This window comes from Tubulanus polymorphus, chromosome 8 (assembly GCF_964204645.1).
Source record: "Tubulanus polymorphus chromosome 8, tnTubPoly1.2, whole genome shotgun sequence".
In the NCBI taxonomy this organism is placed as follows: domain Eukaryota; kingdom Metazoa; phylum Nemertea; class Palaeonemertea; order Tubulaniformes; family Tubulanidae; genus Tubulanus; species Tubulanus polymorphus.
This window is the reverse complement of record NC_134032.1, coordinates 11,637,330-11,653,843: the sequence shown is the minus strand read 5'-3', so window position 1 is coordinate 11,653,843 and position 16,514 is coordinate 11,637,330. Positions and strand designations below refer to the sequence as shown.

The following is a 16,514-nucleotide window of genomic DNA, read 5'->3' as shown; positions in this document are numbered from 1 at the left end:
TTAAGAGCAAAGATTCCCATTTATTTCAATTCACATACATGTAGGATGGCACATACGTGGATGAAATTAATCTGATTACTATAAATATAATAAACTTTCTTATTTCGCTTAGATTTCTTATCTTTTTTTTTCCTACAGAAATATGAGACAACTTTATTGAATGAAACATTATTTATGAATCTAACATGGTACAATCTTTTACTTTAATTTGACACCAGCAATTTCTAATTCTCAAGTTGCCAGTGTACACATGTTTCTTTCAGAATATAAGTAAATCTTGACTAGTTACTTGACTTGAAGAGTACATAAGTAGAAATTCTATTTAGCGTTTGCACTATTTTTGCAGTCATTGGTTTTTCCTGCTGGCACAAATATCCAGATCTCCACAAATGAGGTATGAACTTATAATCACAAAAGCAGAATTGAAAGTATAGGGATCATTTATTTATTACGTAATAAATGAATGATCCCATACAAATACTAGCCCAATTACAGTACCTACAATACTAAAACCACAAGAAACTAATTTTCCTGACCACATTAATTCATAACTATTCCAAGCTTAAGAGTAATTGAACATTATACAATTAATTACTAATTAATTTTCAGACTTGTACGAGCTCTCTTAATTATGAGTTTAACAGGTTATTCAATAATTTAGGTAAAAAATTAAAAACCCCAAATCAATATCTTAGTCTGGGATGAATTTGTAAGTTGATCTACCATTCAATCATAATGAACTAACAAATTCATCCTAAATATAATTTTAATTAATTACAGGTTCCACACATATTCATTAATAATCAGAATTCAAATTAATCTAATTACAATTTAACTCTCAAACCTTTCAGTGCCAACTAATTTATTTGTCAAATGTGCTGAAGACAACTTGAAAATGTTAAAATATTCCACCCGTGTGTTGAATATTGGACATTCCACTTATATTGCGTCGTCACTGCCGTGTGGTCTACAGTTATAGTTACTAACATTGCACTGTTTGACAGGTGCTGCTATCTTTCAACAGACATGTAGGCGCACTGAAAGGGTTAATCGAATAATTGATTTTTCAATTCATGAAGCTATAAGTAGCCAGTTTATGAACCATTTTCATATGTCGCGATAAATTGTGTTTCAACGAGTAACTTTTCTGACAGATCAAACAATGATAAGGTCGTTCACCAGTGTGCACGACCTGGTGACGTTTTACCAACGTTGAATTCTGGAATTGTTTGCCGCAGATCTGACACACGTGCGCCCCCTGGTGGCTACCGATATTCCCTTGATCCCACTGAGGAGTCGGATGAATGAACAAGCCTGAAAAATATCATTGCGTCATGAAAGTTAGTAACAATTGTACAAACGAGTGCCAACCAAACCAGGGCCTGGTTTTCGTAGATAATCCTAAACATGGGCCACCTAACGTTATCATAGACTGGGTGTTCCTGTCACAGAACCGATTAAATCCAGCACTATGTATATTCTGAACTACCACGCATATTTCACAACATCGGCAGACGACGCAACGCAAGCAGACTGACTTTAATACCGCACAAATACCTTCCGATATATAGAAAATCTGAAAATGGATTCTTAAACTGCATGACCATTAGTATATTCAGCCGCGTAGCTAGCAGACGGATCTTCAAGACTCGATTTACACAATTCTTAAGTGTATCTTCCCTAGATAGATCTTCCATGGTCAGTGTCCTACGTCCTAGTTTTGTATCCCAGTTTGCCCTTGATTTCAGTTTCTAAATGCAGGAAAGAATTGAAGTAAACTTCTTCCGATGGTGGGATCGGAAATTTCTCGCAACTTGTCGCGATAGTTTCATTTCAATTTCTCTAGTATCCGAACAAAAAATCGAGTACCTTCAGAATATCATCGATCTCTATTCCACGCAACCGTGGATACTGGTCATGTGACGCATGAGCGACGATCTCTGGTTGAATAATCGTTGGCAGAATTGACATTGAAACGGTTGTTCGCCTGTGTGTATCATTGAGTGACGTTTATACGAAGATTTCGTCTGAAAACACTTCGCGCAAACGAGACACTTATGCAACGTAACAACCTTCGACCGAGGTTTAGATGGTGCTGCAATGCGTTCTTCTGTTCTAACGCCGCCACCCGGAGGTCGTTCTTGTTGCAACAATGTGGATGACCGTTTCGGAACGGAATAATCCTTCAGCCAAAAGGCAGGGTTGTAAGCGAACTGGTTAACGGAGATTTCAGACTGGTTCGGTATCATCTGTCCGTCTGCCACTGCCGATGTTGTCGTCGGAAACAATACAACGTTTTCATCAACATCAACACCTGCAATAATTCGACACATAAAACAGTTTATTATATTTTCAGGAAATTGAGATTTCAGCTAGAAACTCTTCAACACCGCCGACCCAAAACAACTTTGCTAACTCTAAAACATTTTCGCTATCAGGTATCATCGTTATAACAGAATCTTCTAAACATATTCAGTTGAGTTGACATGAATTTCTGCTTTCTGTAAAAAAATCCACAGTACGCAGATCAACTGAACCGGATGAAAATGCTTTGCCACAGGGTTCAGGGTTCTGTAGACCACCACGTCGCCATCTAGTGGCTTCATTATAAATACAGATTGGCGCCTGCTTCTAATTCATATGATGGATGTTCCTTTTATGTCGTTTCAACGAACTCTTCTGATTGAACGAGCGACCGCACACTTCACAGGAGAACGGGTTGTCGCCGGTGTGAACCCGCATGTGTACCTCCAGAGCCGAGCGAAAACCGAAATCTTTTTTACAAATCGGGCAAATTCCTTTCACCATCATATCGATCGAACTGGCACCAGCTGCGGCGAGCGGACTGTTTCCCGTGACTCCCGCACGACGACGTTTTCCAGCACCCGGCAACGAGGATTTCCTTCGTTGGTGACCACCACGGCCGCTCGCAGATATTTCCAGATTCGGGTCAGCGTACATTACGAACTGTCCTTGGATATCCATTGCGTTAAATACCAGGTCATCATTGTCGGGGACGCCACCTGGAAAATAATTACGGTTTAAAATAACTTAGTGAAATATGTTAATACGAAATGTCGACGTGTGCTGACGGATTTTCATCATGTGTACACGTATGTGTGATGATTATCAGCAGACGGACTAACACCAGCGTAGACAGTTTTCAATGAATAGGTATAGAATAGTCGATATTAGAATATTCCAATAAACCCGCGAAGTTCAAAAGAAAAACCAATAATGAGAGCGCGAACCAAACCACAGTCGGGATTTTTTAGACGCTGTAACAATGGGATAATCCTAAATATTTGGACCCGGTTCTATAGACTGAAATAAACGTAAACTGTCACTGAATGTGGTTTTAAACCACAACTTCGTATTCCGAGCTACGACGCATATTTCAAAACACGAGCAGACAATGCAACATGAGCAGACGGACTTTCATTCCACGCCACCAATGATCTAATAAATGTGAAAACGGATTTTCATGCTGTATATGCCGTTTGTATATCCAGCCACGCTCAGCTAGCAGACAAATCTCTCTATTCCACACAACCGTGGATACTGGTCATGTGACGCATGAGCGATGATCTCTGATTGAACAATCGTTGGCAGAACTGACATTGAAACGGTTGTTCGCCGGTGTGTATCATGGAGTGACGTTTATACTTAGATTTTGTCTGGAAACACTTCGCGCAAACGAGACATTTATGCAATGTAACGACCTTCGAATGAGGTGTAGATGCAGTCGCAATGGGTTCTTCCGTTCTTATACTGCCACATGGAGGTCGTACTTGCAGCGCTGATGTAAATGACCGCTTCGGAACGGAATAATCCTTCATCCAAACTGCCGGGTTGTAATTGGACCGGTTAACGACGATTTGGGACAGGTTTGGTATCATATGTCCGTCTGCCATTGCCGGTGTTGTCGTTGGAGACAATACAAAGTTTTCATCATCAACACCTGCAATAATTCGACACATAAATTGGTTTATTTCATTTGAAATAATTCAAGCAATAAAGTCTACTACACCACTGACAGACATTATACACATGGGTAAACTCTAAAACTTCATCGCTATCAAGCATTATTGTTCAAAAGTCAAAATGGCACCAAATAAATTGTCACTAAAATATTTACAATGAAACCCTTTGGGGCATTGAAAGAGAAGTCAACATAAATTTCATTTTTCAGTTAAGAGCCCACATAAAAAACTGATCAACAAATGGATCATGCCAGCCCCTATGGAATGCTCAATAGCCAACCACATCGCGATCTAGTGGCTATGTAGATCTCCGCAGTGCTAGTCTAGTATCTATCCGTACATAGTCTGGTATTCAGACTGCTGTAGTGCCACCTAGAGGCTAATTCACAATACGATGGACATTTTTTTCATGCCGTCTCAACGACCCCTTCTGATTGAACGTGCGGCCGCAAACTTCGCAAGCGAACGGGTTGTCGCCGGTGTGGACCCGCATGTGCTTCTCCAGAGCCGAGCGAAAACCGAAATCTTTTTTACAGATCGGGCAAATTCCTTTCACCATCAAATCGATCGAACTGGCACCAGCTGCGGCGAGCGGACTGTTTCCCGTGACAACCGCCTGGCGACGTCTGCCAGTCCCCGGCAACATTGACGACTGCCTTCGTTGGTGACCACCACGACCGCTACGGGTAATTTCCAGATTTGGATTCGTGTACATTCCGAACTGTCCAGGGAGATCCATCGCGCCAAATACCATGTCGACATTGCCGAGTGCGCCACCTGGAAAATAACGACGATTGAAAATAACTGGTTGATAATTGTTTAGAATCGCGACGTGAGCAGACGGATTTCTAATCAGCGTACATGTGACGACCATCAGCAGATTGATTATCTAACAACCGGTATAAATCATACAGTTTTCAACGTAGACATAAAATAGTTAATAAATGAAACTTCCACCACACCAAACACCGAAAAAACGCATGCTGTCACTATCTCATTCTTGGTATAAGTCTATCCTTATCGATCGAAAGTCATGTTCAATTGTCCTGTATAGTAAGAGTTTTAAGATAAGTCACTACATCATTTAGGGCTGCGAAGTGACTAGATCAGTTGATGAACGAATTTCCGATGCCTGTTCAACGATCCTTTCTGATTGAACGTGCGGCCGCAAACGTCGCAAGCGAACGGGTTGTCGCCGGTATGAACGCGCATATGTTTCTCCAGCGCTGAGCGACAGCGAAAATCTTTCTTACAAATCGGACAAATTCCTTTCACCATCAATTCGATCGAACTGCCGCCGGCCGCGGCACCGGCGTCAGAGGAACGACTCGCAGCGAATCCAGCCGAACGATTTCTGCCCATTCCCGGATACGACGATTTCCTCCGTCGTTGATGGCCGCTTGCGCTAGCGACGGACGTCATAGTCGAAGGAAACGTTCCACCGAACTGTCCCGGAAAATCTTTGATGCCTAATGGCAGGTCATCATTGTTGAAAATGCCACCTGGAAGATAATGACGATTCAAAATAAATGATTTGTTGGCATATTTTTGGTATAAATCATCACCGATTTTGTTGAAAAATATCTTAAGTCCTGATAGATGTCATCGTGTTAAAAGTTGTAGCTGCCAAAATGGCTGTTTGAGCCTATCTAACAGCGAATTCATGCAGCACTTGGGGGCGCCACTGTATTGTCAAGCAAGCGGCGAATGTGTTAAGGCTAGAAAAATAGGTCCCTTGTTTCTCCATCTGCTTGCCTTTAAGTTGACCTGGCCGGCAGCCTATCTACCCCGAACATTACTTTTTATTTTAGAAATCCGGCTAACCATAACAGACCTGACAGCTAAGGAAATGAACTGATTACAAATTTTATTGCGGTCTACAAAACTGACCCAACCGATTAGGAGCAATAAGGTATCATTTTTCTTTAGCTAATAGCCACCGCACATAAATTCGATACGATCAAATCGAATTTCATAGAATTCAGGGCTGCCAACCTCAGTAACGTGCATTCAACAATGTATTGATTTTCTTTTCAGGAACATTTCATCGAAATACGAAAAAAAAGTTCAAATTTATCGGTAATCGACGGCAGGACGCTCCTGTGTAGCAGCATCTGTCACATTTCTGTAGATATCAAACAAACAAATCAGTGTTTCTAGATGAAAATAGTAAAAAATAACTGAAATCAGTAACAGTTGGCAGCTCTGATAATGCGTCGTTCAAAAATTTCAACTAATTCTGTTTTTAACATACAGTTGATATATTTCATTCTAATAGAACTACCATATACAAGTATACTCTAATGCATGCGTCAAAACATTAAGTACATATATGCAATTTCTGTATCTAGTCAATTGAGTAAAAATAAAGCTATAAATGCAAACATACACCTTCTGGTACCCTAACTAACTGGTACCCGAAATGACTCGTAATTTTGAAGTAAATAATGATATTTATGTTAATATTATATTAAGAGATATTAATATTAAACGCACAAGAAACCAGGGCGTTCGAACGATGAAATTAATTGACGATTCCAAACCTTGGGGCTGTTCATTAAAGGTAAATAAGAAGAGAACTTTCAACAAAATGTTTTCTTGCAACCATTTTCTGATTCTGACAAAACATTTCAACAAAAGTTAAAAAAATCTTTGATCAATGTTTTTGATAATAATAATAATGAGATCATTTCTCTTCGAAACCAATCTTTCTGATTCGCTACACTGATAACTTAAAGGTCAATATTTTTCAACTAAAAGTTTCGTAAAAACCATTTTCTGGTTCAGTACAATTTTGACAATCCAAAACATTTTTAACCCCTTCAGTGCTGACTAATCAATACCCTATAGTGCTGGAGATAATTTGAAAATTAAAAAAAATTCCACCCTAGTGTGCTGAATAACGGGAATACCACTATAGTGCATCTACACCGCGGCGCGGTGTATCATTAGTTACTAGTATTTAACTATGTTTGACAGGTACTGCCATCTTTCAATAGATATATAAACTAATTACTAATTACATCAATACACCACAGTGCGGTGTACTAGCAAAATACATCACCGATTCATACACCGCACTGCGGTGTAGACGCACTGAAAGGGTTAAACAATTTCTGATTTGTTCACTCAGTTTATCGATCGAAGTGTTTTCTCTGTTGCCCATTTTTTTTTTAAATGATTTTCAGGGAACGTTCGCATTATCGGAGCCGTCCGCGGCTACACAGTTCAGTATGTTGTGCACCGTGCGCAAATGCGTTTTCAAATTTCCTTTCTGCGTGAATCGTTTCTTGCACACCGGGCAGACGTGCGGACGAACGCCCGTGTGAACGCGTTTGTGTATTTCCAGATTCGTTCGCGACGTGAACGCCTTGTAGCACGCGTCGCACTGATGCGGCCGCGGTACGTCGCTTTTCACCGTCGCCAACGGCTGCGGTTGCCTAGTGACGGCGACGACGTACGGCGGTCGTCGTTGTTGCACGTTCCTCGCGGCAGACAACGGATTCCGCGGCGGCATTCTCCGGTAACCTCCAGTTTCCCACGACGCACCTGCAAAATGCAATGGGAAACTGGGATAACATTTCGAAATTATTTCAAATATTTGATAAATTTGAATATCAATTTGAAGTCATGCGATCTCCTAAATCATGAGTCCATTTCATTCAGATATTTTCTAACATATGGTCATGTCAATTTTTAAATTCTCATCAGATTGGAAACAGCGCTTCGACTCCACTTCGAATATTATTCCTATCACGTGCACTACGTTCATCCGACCAGTTGGGGCGCATTAATACTGGTAGGGGGTCTCATGTCCGATGACCTGTAGAGAGTATCATTTCTGAAAGGGTTTGTTGACTAGATGGGGAGATAGCTGCTAGTCGGGCAGCGACCTCCTATCACAGGTTTCTGTCTGATAGAGATGGAAAGTTCATACTTCCAGATTCTGTCTGATTGAGACATTAAGTTCCTATTTCTGGGATCCGTCTGATTGAGATGTTAAGTTCCTATTTCCGAGCTCCGTCCGCAGACACGCAGTACAGTATGTTGTGCACTTTTCTCAAGTGAACGTTTAAGCTGCCGATTTGAGTGAATCGTTTCTGGCAGACGGCGCAGACGTACGGTTTTTCGCCGGTGTGAACGCGATGATGAATCTTCAACAACGAAGCCGACGCGAATCGTTTATCGCAAATTTCGCACTGATGTCGTCTCAGATCGTCCGCTCCGGCTGCGCTAGCGCCACCACCCCCCTGGCCGGGGCGATATTCCCTGTTACTCTGACGCGGCGACCGAAAGCCTCCTCGATTCGCGTATGTAGACGATGACCAATAGGTGGAGCCACCGGACTTGATTTCACCTACAAAATTGTAATGGGAAAACTCAATTACAATTCGTCCATTACATGTGTAGTCATGGTAACTGGGATAATATTGTTGCAACAAGAATTGAGGCAAATATTTCAGTGTTCAATTGGTTTACGAGGCATTAGTCATACAGTCAGTCCCTTGATGGTTCTCACCGGTCAGGCCAGTCCCGCACACAATCCCGTGGTTCTCTTGAAATTCATGAATTTACGATGAAAAACAACATTTTGCGTCGTTAAATCCGTCTACGGAGCATTAAAAAGAATAATAATCAACAACGATAATTTCTATGATTATTAAATATAACTTTATTCATTTATACTTTGTTCTTTAAGATAAACATAAACGTATTCATAATACGTATATAAGGATAACAAAATTGATACCTTGTTTCTCATGATTTCTGCCGAGCTTAAAAGTTGACCCGGCTGGCTGCATATATATCCTGTACATAACTTTTTAAGAATCATGACCAATCTAACCATAACACCTGGCAGCTATTGAAATGAACTGATAACAAATTTTATTGCACTATGGAAAAGTGGCCCAGCCGATTAGGAGAAACAAGGTATCACATTTTTCAGCCTCGAACAACAAATAACTGACAGTTGACAAAATATCAAGAGTGTTCTTAAATTCTGCATTAATATAATAGACCATTTACAGATTGTGTCTCAAATAGCATGCTTATTGAATTTTAACCCTTTCATATCCTGTTCCCATATACCCTGATGGAATCTGCATTCATTGACGTTTTCAACTGCCCCTGACAATTCCACAAACCTTTCCTATGTTTTCCAGGTTTTAGAAGGTCGGCCAGCCCTTTCATTTTCACAGCCACCCCTTATGAAATATCTGCTGCCCCGTCCGGCGTGGATGTCAATATTCTATCAATGCTGATAATGCTTTGAAATATATTGAGCTAATGTGCAAAATGACACTTAAATTAAGCTTAAGTTTCAGTATTTTTTCCGAGGGATCGAAAGCCTCGCTACTTCAGCAGCCACGACATATCATAAACATAAGAATTGAATTAAGATTTCTTAAAAAACTGCAGACAGCGTATGGAGAACAGTACTGTGCATCCCTCCTCACCGATATTTTAACTGCCCCATGGCGGATGTTTTCTACGTACGTGCCGATTGTAATTAGCCGGCTCGGCGAAGCCCTCCCCGCACACCTGACATCGGTGAGGCTTTTCGCCCGTGTGCACGCGAATGTGCCGTTTCAACAACGTCGGCGTTCGAAACTTTTTCAAACATATCTGACAGTCGTATTTCAACGGCAAAGAGCGCCATCTAGTCATCGCTTTCTGGTGATGATGATGGTGATGATGATAACTACCGCCAGGTGGCGACGGTAGGCTCGCGTTGACCGAGTATAACAAATGTCGGTAGTTTAGGTCGTATTGGAAGATTTCCCTCGGCATTAGGTTCAGTTCACCTGCAAAATGCCAAGGGAAACTTATATCAGTAAGAGTTAAATATTGTAAGTAGTAAACATGGGGTAGGGGGTGGAGGTAGGGAGGCAGGGTTGTCAGGGGTTGAACCGTGAAACTCGAGATATCTCGATTTTCGCAGCGAATGCATTACGAAACCCGAATTTTCAGAAGTTGCCCTTGATTTACATAAACAGGCAGCTAAAACAAAAAAACAATCATTACTGCCTTAAATTAATTAATTAATGCTCTTTAGAGAGTCTTTCTTTAATAAAAAAATAAGAAAATAACCACTAAACAAAAAGTTTAGATAGAAATGCGACATATTTTTGCAAAATTCAGCCAGAAGAAGGCACTACATAGTCAAATCAGGACCCGGAAACCTCTATTCTATAAACTATCCATTCTGCAACCGATAACTGATATGTTTAACCACCGTGAAATATTTCAAATGTATCTCGGACTTTTCGAACACAGTTCCGAACGACGTACACGCCCCCTGCCTGAGACTATATCAGAGTTAAGCTTTTGTCCCACGCGTTTTCATCGAAGTTGTGAAGGGCGCGAAGATGTTTCTTGCGATCGTACTTATGTTTGAAACACTTCTCGCACATCGGGCATCGAAACGGACGTTCGCCGGTGTGCACGCGCTCGTGACGCCGCGTCTCCGTCGGCGACGGGAAACACTTGTCGCAAAATCGACACTTCTTATCGCGCGCGCGCGACGCCCAGGCGCTCGTTCTCGTCGGCAGCGTCGGTCGGATTTCGTCGTCGGGCGATATAAACATCCCGGCTCCGTCGTGTTCGGTAATCCTGCGTTCCCATGGCAACGCATCACCGCAATGTCCGAAATCCAGGCCACCTACAACGAAGAGCCATGAGAACCGAGGATTAGAAATGATTTCAGTTTTTCAACCACCACCGACAAATTTTCATTCAACCGTTGGAAATTTTTTTTTTAAACCGAGTCCAGTACGATCTAATTCCGGGTTGAAATAAGATCATTTCCAATGATATAATTGATTTAGAAAACTGGGCGCCGATTTACGAATCAAAACGAAAAAACCTCTGTTTCGATGCCTCCGCGCCACACCACCGCTGAACACCGCCGTGCGATTCAGAACTGTGTTAAATATCACTGAATAAAGCTTTGTTATAGTTATGCATTCGTTGCATGTGCTGACGACGATTTCCTTTCAAATTAAAACTCATGCTACACATCGGACAGGGAAACGGTCGTTCGCCGGTGTGAATACGCTCGTGTCGAACGACATCCGCGTTACTGCTGCAGAGTTTATCGCAAAAACGACATTTATGCTTCCATTTCGTCGGTTCGCTTGTGTCGTCGTCAACAGCGGCGCCACCACTTACGCGAGAACGTCGTCTGCCCGTCGCGAGTTCGGCAGACGCGCCATAATCGAACGACGCAGTGGCGTAAAACAAACCTGCAAAAAGCGATGAGAACTGAATTTAAGAATAGGTCGGATATCGGACGGGGTTCCGCGCCCAATTCAAACCCTCGAGATTCTGATGTCGAAACAGAAATATAAACGAAAGTAAGTTTTCTATGTCAAAACCACTGTTTATTAAAAAAGCGATGTATTTAAAATTTTGAAGCTATAAACACAACCGATAATAACTGTCAAGTTGGTAAAAAACTGCTTTTAACTGATGTCGATCAGTGATTCCAACATTTAGAAGTAGAAAAGTTTGATGTCGACGATTTAAGAAGGTCTGCCCCTAAATGTATAGCGTATTGAACATAGAAACAATCTTAAGTCTTTCCAACACGAAATGAAAACATCTAGTTTGGGAGCGAGGTGACATCTAATCATACTTTAATCCTCAAGCTAAATATAAACTCCTGCACAACAGAGCGACACCTGGTGGATCCTCACTTGCCACAGCATTTGCGTAATCCTATATCACAATAGAACACCTGGTGGATGTTCACTTGCCATAGTAATTGAATTGTCCTACCGCACACTAGCACACCTGCTGGTGGATGTTAACTTGCCCCAAATGGAATTCCCGAACGCTGCAGTTATCTATGACTACTGCACACTAGCGACACCTGGTGGATCATCACTTGCCACAAGTGGAATCGTCAAATACCGCAGTAATCTACGAATGCAGCACAATATAACGACACCTGGTGGATCCTCGCTTTTGACACCGGTAGGATCGTCGGAACATCATTAAATATCATTGAAGAACGCTTTGTTATAGTTATGAATACGTTCCATGTGCTGACGACGATTTCCTTTCAGAGTAAAACTCATGCTACACATCGGACACGGAAACGGTCGCTCGCCGGTGTGAATACGCTCGTGTCGAGCGATATCCGATTTACTGCCGCAAACGCGATCGCAAAAACGACATTTATGCTTCCATTTCGTAACGCCGCCTCGACTCGTAGGGGACGACGCAGTGGCGCCATCGACGTTGTGAGAATGTTGTCCGACGGGCGCGAGTTCGGCTGACGGAGGATTGAACAACGCGGTCGCGAGAAACAAACCTGCAAAAAGCGATGAGAACTAAATTTAAGAATCTCGAAGAGGAATTTCGTCGCGTCAGGGACAATATTGGCCACAGAAATATTCCTACAGTTCTTCCTGACTTAAGTTAAATTACTTCAAAATGACTAGAAGCTCATCGATCGAGGAGAGGACGCCTATTCAAAACGCTTTTCGCGCGTTCCTCCCGCAGCTGTTGACAGGGAAAGTAAGATACGAAACTAAGATAAACTCGAAAGAAGGGTAGGCAGTGTTTAATGGTTGATCGACCGCGAGTCACTGAGAAATCGTTGACAAATAGCTGAAATTTGACGATGAATAGAATAAACCCGGCGCATCCGGTATCAAGCGAGATAACAGGTCGCATTGTTGACAATGTTCAGTTATCCAGTATTAGAAAGCAGTCCTCGCCGTTACATTAGATTTTTTCAAGGTTCTCTACGCCGGTATAAGCCATTGGTTCACCATTGGTTCATCTTGGTTCCCTCCATTGATCAATGCTTTAAATGTTACGCTCGACTGGTTCATCCGCAACGCGCCTCTACACATTTACCGTAAAAACCTGACTAGTGATCGGTGCATCTAGTCTAACCAACATGTCAATAAAATCAGACTTCACTAACAACCGAAATATTCCGTTTAACGCTCTCTGATTGGTCCGTATAATACGCCATAATCTAGGTAACCATCGGACACGGTTTTCGTCCGTAAACCGCGTACTGATTGGCTCACATTCGAACTATTCTAAGCGACCAATGAACTTTCAGGACACGAACTGATTACGTATTTCATCAAAAGCCGTATTTTTCAATCCTATGAATATTTACCTAAGGCTACTTACTGTCAACATTTAAGCAAACTTGAATTCAAAAAATAACGTTGAAATCTTCATGAAGCGGAACATTTTCAGGGATTTTTTATTTCAACTGGTTATTTGGATTCGGCCTTGAAATACCGATCAATCATTCAAAAGTAATTAATTTTTCATTCGGTCATGGAAAATTTCAACATTTTCAAGATTATCTATCGTACTACGCAACGCAAAATCAAGGTACCGTTGAACTTTGAAAAAGAACAATAATTGCAAAGATTACTTTTTTACATGATTCCAAAATTTTTCTTCGTTGTTTGCGGGACCTTGATTCTACGCGGGGTCAAAATTTCAAGAACCACATCATTACACAGGGCAGCCCACCAACTTAAACGAAATTATTGAGAGGGCTATAAAAACTGCGCCAAATTTTTCTTAGCGCCTACTTAAGTCTGGTCTAAACCCACTAAGTCCATACTTAGACTGAATGCATCAGCGCAACTTGAGTCAGTAGATATGATTAGCTCCCACACCTCATTAAATCAAAATTCGAAATAAACTGGAGACTCGGAGGCAGGGCTTAAAGAATTGAAGGCGCTATTTATTTGAAAGAGCTGAGTGGTTTTTGAAAAAAATCGACCCTAGATGAATGCATAATTGAAGATAATATGGCAGTTAACACCTACCTGAATGATTAAAGCCGCCACTCGTTCCCGGTTGTGGATCATGTTGTTGCTGCATGATTTGTTGAGTTGAATAATCTTCATCATCGTCGCTTCCTGACGATATTTCAACCGGTTCTATTTTCATCGGTTCATTCTTAACGCTGCCGTAACCTTGGTGATGCGACGGTTGTAGTTGTAATGGAAGCATGTTGATATCGGCAGCAGAATCAGTTAATTGTTCATTGTATTTAATCTCCATATTTTCGCCACCGGTGGCGCCGCTAGACATTTCTAATTGTTCGAATGACGGAGCGGAATTTACAATCGATTCTAATTGTTCTAACGTGTTATCGCAGCTGGAGACAGCCGGGGGCGGGGGTGTCGATAATCCACTTTCACTCGGCTGTTCAACGTTAGTTTCGTTTTTATTCGTCGATACTGCATCGACATTTGAATCATCGGGAATCGTAGAATCATCTGATTCCTCTTCGGCGTTTTTAATACTTTCTAAAGTTGATTCGATTTCGGCACTCGATAAAATTTCACATCCGGTCGAATCTAAAATGGAGAAATTGACGGCTTCCGCTGACGCCGAGCTGACCGGAGCTGTTGCCGTCGACGACACAACATTTAACTGTTGCTGCGATACGATGTCGGTAACCGATGGTTTCAAGTCCATTCCCGACTGTAACGGTGTTCTCGGCGATTCACCACCAGGTGGAGCTGGTTTAATGGGTGTTGTCTGTGTAATAAGACGAGGTGGCGTCCTCTGTTGTTGTTGGTGAAATTGCGTATTAAGATTGCGAACACTATTAGCCGGTGATATTTGATGGACTCCGGGTTGGTTTCCCATATTCATAGGAGGAATGTTCATAGCCGGTGAAACGTGACGAGGAGGTAAACCTCGTCCTCTTCCTCTTCCGCGACCTCCTCGATTGGGCGTCATTCTCTGTTGAGCTGGTAACAGACCGATCGGTTGCTGCCCGACAGCCGTCATTGTTTGTGATTGAACTCGTTGCTGCGGTAGCGCCCCCTGTACAGCTGCACCTCCTCTCCGACGTTTCACAGCTTTTAATACATTCTGAGCGACGGTTTTTGTTCTGCTTTGAACTTCAAATCGTCTTTTTTGTCCGGTTTTTGATTGATTTGTGCCGATGTACATTGCGTTTCCATCTCCTGACATTTGATGTATTTGTCCTCTTCTCTGACCTGCATTAAGACAATGATTTAGTAACCGAGAACTTTTCAACATTAGAGCACCTGAAATTGATATGAACTTGAGGAAGGATTTTTTAAGGACGAACCTTTAGTTTGACGTCGAGACATCCATCTAAACCAGGTATTATCATCAGCATCAATAACTAATTCATCTAACCAATCCATGTGTCGACGCAGACAACTTTTAAATGCATCCTCGCGTACGTGCACCTCGACACCTTCCAACAGCAACATTTTGACGTCACTTCTCTATCTAACTTCTGAAAAATTGAATTTGAAAATATTCTTTCAGAAACTTTGAGTTCAGTTTTATAAAAAGTTCCTAAAATCAGAAGAGAAACACAAATTCTAACTTAATTTCCTAATGTTTCTAGAACAATGCCTCATAGCCAGGGGATCCCTACTATTTCAATACCCCTTATTTACCCCAAAAACCATTTTCCTAAATTTACCAATTTTTGGAAACAATAGCATAGAAAACACTTAAGATCATTTCAAAATATCTTTACATCATTAATTTATGATTTGTGAAATAGAGCGTATTGTCTAAGATATAATTCCCACAAAATAATCATCTTATTTCAATTCACTGAATGAATTGGTGGAATAACCATACTTGGAAATCATGGCAATGAGTTTAATAAGAATCTATTGCAGTATTAGCATCAATTAGAGAACTTTCAAACAATAACTGGTCACTAGTGCCAGTGATTAGTAAATTAGCATTAGAACCATGGACTTGGTTGAAATCCAGGTGCAGCGCTGGAATTTACTACTAACACCCCGATTCATGTAAGTCACACATCAACAGAGGAATGTGTTACCCTTATCCAGTTGGACCCTGCCCAACCAGTCACAGGTGCAGCAGGCAATTCCCTAATAATGCACTTACTGTGGTGTAATTGAATAAAGAAAAGGTTCATCTGTTTGTTGCTGTTTATGTTTGTGAGTGTTTCTATATATAGTTGATCCATCAATCATTGGATTGATGGAATTGATCATACCAATAATGCAATGACAGGCCTACAGTGCAGGGATCAATGTTCGATGCATTAAACTAAGGGGCAAGATTACCGAAAGTTTGCCTTTCTTTTACTAGATTACATTTTTAAATAATTCAAGGTAAGCCAACGCCAACGGTAGATGGCAGCACTTGTTTTTTACATTCAATTTCTTCCTGGGTGGTTTAATGACATCGTTTTATTTACAAGTCAAGCAGTGAAAATAGATTTAAATCGGTTCATCTTATAGTGACAACACTGACGTACCGATTACGAGTTGAAATCATCAATTCGCAAGCTTAATTGAGCGTGAAAACGGCGTTGAAGTGGGGCTAGCCCCATTCAGCTTCTAACCAAGAAGAGCGATACCAGTCTAATCGTAGATGTCGCCACGGTACGGTTGAGTGCCGCCAACCAAACTCAAATGTCCTTTATTCCAACAAATTTACCCCGTCTACACGCGGGTTGTTCTAAAGTTATACCCGATTTTCACGCTCATCCCCTATCAATGAGACTTA

The 16,514-nt window shown here is 41.5% G+C and overlaps 1 protein-coding gene across 1 annotated transcript; it reads right to left on the bottom strand.

Moving 5' to 3' along the window:
• Positions 1–49: 49 nt before the first annotated feature.
• On the bottom strand, positions 50–16,364 carry LOC141910369 (uncharacterized). The gene is made up of 13 exons (XM_074801103.1): positions 16,264–16,364; positions 15,082–15,255; positions 13,799–14,986; positions 10,380–10,647; positions 9,479–9,594; positions 7,993–8,340; positions 7,239–7,532; positions 5,087–5,197; positions 4,409–4,760; positions 3,528–3,537; positions 2,652–2,748; positions 1,913–2,314; positions 50–1,317 (listed from the first exon to the last, which is right to left on the bottom strand). Exons 2-13 carry the CDS (start codon positions 15,227–15,229, stop codon positions 1,067–1,069), a joined length of 3,585 nt encoding a protein of 1,194 aa, XP_074657204.1. The 5' UTR covers positions 15,230–15,255; positions 16,264–16,364; the 3' UTR covers positions 50–1,066.
• Positions 16,365–16,514: the final 150 nt, after the last annotated feature.